The sequence below is a fragment of the Oryzias melastigma genome, linkage group LG15 (assembly GCF_002922805.2).
Source record: "Oryzias melastigma strain HK-1 linkage group LG15, ASM292280v2, whole genome shotgun sequence".
NCBI classification, from domain to species: Eukaryota; Metazoa; Chordata; class Actinopteri; order Beloniformes; family Adrianichthyidae; genus Oryzias; species Oryzias melastigma.
Genome location: NC_050526.1, coordinates 19,107,679 through 19,111,647, shown reverse-complemented (window position 1 = coordinate 19,111,647; position 3,969 = coordinate 19,107,679). Strand labels below are relative to the sequence as shown.

Below are 3,969 nucleotides of genomic sequence, written 5' to 3'. Positions count from 1 at the left end.
AAGTGATGGCTGATTTTGATTGTTTAATTTTCAATTTTTTCTATTTATTGTTACTTTTGTAAATTTCAAGTGATTTTAGTGAGAATTGTGGGTTTGTTCTTCTTAAACTGAGGGGTACCAACAATTTTGTCCACGTGTGTATATATTTATGGCTCAACGACCAACCTGTCCAGACACCTGAAAACTGAGAATCTTCTCTTAAACCGTGCAAGAGAAGAAAACAGATTATATCCTCAAAGCTGAGACACTTGTCTTCATGCTATTGTGGATAAAAGTCTTTGTTGGTTTTGCACACTTTCATTTGTATTTTGGGTTGTGGTTGCAGAGTTTTGTGTTATTCGCTTCAAATGTGTTTAAAACGAAAAAAGCTTAAAATGTATAGAGTTCAAAACTGAATACTTAATAGTTCTTTTATCATTTATTTTTTACATTTTATCTGGAAGGGATAAATAACAGTATATACACAATTTACACTTTATATGAATAAAACATGTTTACATCGTGGATTTTGTGCATAATCTTATCTAGTAGTTTATAATGAATCACACAAAGCAAACAACAACCTAAAAAGTCATTTGGTAGCAGAAAGAGTCGCTGTTTTCAGAGAGTTAATGCAAAAGAACGGATTCTCTGAGAAGAGACAGAATTCCAATCACTATTGTGGAGGGAAACAAGGAAAGATTGTCGTTTTTATTTTTGAAAGATTTGGAAGGATTCTTGGGGAAAAAAAGCATAAAAACTGATTATTTACAAGTTCTTTTTAATCATTCTTCAATGATAATAAATGTAGACTATTTTGAAGAGATATACGTTTAACTTCAGCAAATTGACTAATGATAACGATGATATTTGCAGCAGAAAGTTGTGGGGGGGGGGTTGGTGGGGGAGTGAATTGAGATTGAGAAGCACTGGGTTAAAGTGACAGCACCTCTGCACTGCAATGACGCTTCCCGCTTATTAAAAAAAAAGTACACTAGATTGTGGAGGGACTGTACATCAATACAGACTCAAATTTGTTACCTTTTTGGATGCTAGTGTGCCACAGGATTTTTTTCATGGAAAAAGTGTACCTTGGCTCAAAAAAGGTTGAAAAACACTGGTTTAGACCAGTACATCCTTGACCGAGGAAAACCAAAAATGCTTGTGTTCTCCAGTATCAATAAACTGCTCCAGTTAAGACCCATCTAGTTTGAGGACATGGTCTGGATTTATACTGTGTGCTTTGTTTAGAAATATTGTCCAAAGGTATTAATCAAAAAACTTTCTGAAGTCTTTGATGGGAAACCTTGCTGAGTCCACTTCAGGAAAAGCAATTCAAGTCATGAGTTATAGCTGTTATAATCAGAGTTGAGTTTAAAGTCGTAAAATTAATAGCTTATGTCTATGTCCTGCAACTCAAATCTACACCTGTAGACTTAGACATTCCCATGATCCCGAAAATGATTTAGAGGATTTAGGAAATGGACGGTACGACTGATGGACTTCTAAAGTTTCAAATGTATTTGATAATAACACAAAAAACATTAACAGGTCTCAGACTTTCTTGTGTTTGTGTCCCTGCAGTCCTCCCCCAGCATTGGTTGATAAAAGATGAAGATATCTGCAACCAGCAGAGGAACTTCAGAGTGGAACAGAATGATCCAGAACCTACACAGACAAAAGAGGAACTGGGGGAACCAGAACTTCAACAGATAAAAGAGGAGCAGGAAGAACAAGAACCTCAACAGACTAAGGAGGAGCAGGAGGAACCACAAACTATACAGATTAAAGAAAGTTATACCCTGATGGAGATTTCTACTTTTGAGGGACATGTTTTTACAGAATCAGATGGAAACAATCAGCAGAGCTTTACTGTAACTGATAGTCAGGATGAAGAAGGAAACCAACATAAAGAATCAACATCAACTCCAGATGAAGAGACAGAGCCACAGAACAGAGATCAGAGGAAGAGAAGAGACAGAAGTCATGTCCAAAGTGTGGCCAGCTCTCACATGTCAGAAAGTCAGTGTGACTCTGATGTTAGTAAAAAGTTCAGGAAAGCAACTTTGGTTAAGACAACCAAACAATCCCATAAAGAAAAGAGACTTTCGCATATCAAGTCTGGTAAAGGAACAAGAACTGCTCATAAGATGTCTGCCCATATGGAAACTAAGTCTGATGAAGGAGCTTATGTCTGTAAAGAATGTGGTAAAAATTTTGGCTCGTGGTTCAAATTTAGAACTCACATTACAACTCACCCAAGAGAGAAGACTTTTTCTTGTAAAGAATGTGATAAACATTTTAGCCATTTATCTTATCTCAAAACACACATGAGAACTCACAGGGGAGAGAAACCTCTCTGTGGTAAAGAATGTGATAGGAGTACTAATCAAAGAACTTCCCTCAAAGCACACATGAGAACTCGTATAACAGAGAAGCTTTTTACTTGTAAAGAATGTGACAGAAGTTTTAGTCGAGTTTTTAATCTGAAAAAACACATGATGATTCATACAGGAGAGAAGCCTTTTACGTGTAAAGAATGTGACAGAAGTTTTAGTCAAATTTATAATCTCAAAAAACACATGAGAACTCATACAGGAGAGAAGCCTTTTACGTGTAAAGAATGTAACAGAAGTTTTAGTCAAATGTCTGCTCTCAAAACACACATGACAACTCATACAGGAGAGAAGCCTTTTACGTGTCAAGAATGTGACAGAAGTTTTAGTCGAGTTTCTTATCTCAAAAAACACATGATCATTCATACAGGAGAGAAGCCTTTTACGTGTAAAGAATGTGACAGAAGTTTTAGTCAAATATCTACTCTCATATCACACATAAGAACTCATACAGGAGAGAAGCCTTTTCCATGTCAAGAATGTGACAGAAGTTTTTGTCGAGTTTCTGCTCTCAAACAACACATGAGAACTCATACAGGAGAGAAGCCTTTTACGTGTAAAGAATGTGACAGAAGTTTTACTCAAGTTTCTAGTCTCAAAACACACATGACAACTCATACAGTAGAGAAGCCTTTTACATGTAAAGAATGTGACAAAAGTTTTAGTCAAATTTATACTCTCAAAACACACATGAGAATTCATACAGGAGAGAAGCCTTTTACGTGTAAAGAATGTGACAGAAGTTTTAGTCAAATATCTACTCTCAAAACACACATGACAACTCATACAGGAGAGAAGCCTTTTACGTGTCAAGAATGTGACAGAAGTTTTAGTCACATATCTACTCTTAAAACACACATGATAACTCATACAGGGGAGAAGCCTTTTACATGCAAAGAATGTGACAGAAGTTTTAGTCGAATATCTTCTCTCAAAACACACATGAAAACTCATACAGGAGAGAAGCCTTTCACATGCAAAGAATGTAACAGAAGTTTTAGTCTAATATCTACTCTCAGAATACACATGAGAACTCATACAGGAGAGAAGCCTTTTACGTGTAAAGAATGTGACAGAAGCTTTAGTCGAATATCTAATCTCAAAACACACATGAGAACTCATACTGGAGAGAAGCCTTTTACGTGTAAAGAATGTGATATGGGTTTTTGTCAACTATATCATCTTAAATCACACATTAGAACTCACACAGGAGAAAAGCCCTTTTCCCTGTAAAGAGTGTCCAAAACATTTTAGTCGTATGCATAGTCTCATAAGACACATGAGAACTCATTCAATGAAGTTAAAATTTGCTACTTAAAAAAACAAAGGGAAATTTACAGCAGGCATCAGGAAGAGAAGAAAGTACGTTTATATAGAAAATTTGAAATTTTGTTAAATTATTCTATTCCTTTTTTAAAAGAAAGAATGGGTGCACTAAAGATTTTAAATATGTAACCCATTTTTTTGGTGATGTTATTTAAGAGTTTATGAAACCCCCAGGTTTTCCTTCTCAGAAAATTAGAATTTAAAACATAAATAAATGTTCAAAACTCCAGAGGGCCCACGCAAATCTGCTAAATAACTCCCAACAGTT

The 3,969-nt window shown here is 35.6% G+C and overlaps 2 protein-coding genes across 3 annotated transcripts in view; both read left to right on the top strand.

Annotated features, from left to right (window-relative positions):
• Positions 1–3,969, top strand: part of LOC112161620 (SH3 and PX domain-containing protein 2A) — a 211,495-nt gene that overhangs the window by 74,368 nt on the left and 133,158 nt on the right. The window lies entirely within an intron of this gene.
• On the top strand, positions 875–3,963 carry LOC118599702 (oocyte zinc finger protein XlCOF6-like). The gene has a single exon (XM_036215467.1). It carries the CDS (start codon positions 1,461–1,463, stop codon positions 3,606–3,608), a length of 2,148 nt encoding a protein of 715 aa, XP_036071360.1. The 5' UTR covers positions 875–1,460; the 3' UTR covers positions 3,609–3,963.

What these genes read in the sequence shown, in the direction of transcription:
- LOC118599702 (XM_036215467.1), top strand. Translation starts at nt 1,461, where the DNA reads ATGGACGGTACGACTGATGGACTTCTAAAGTTTCAAATGTATTTGATA.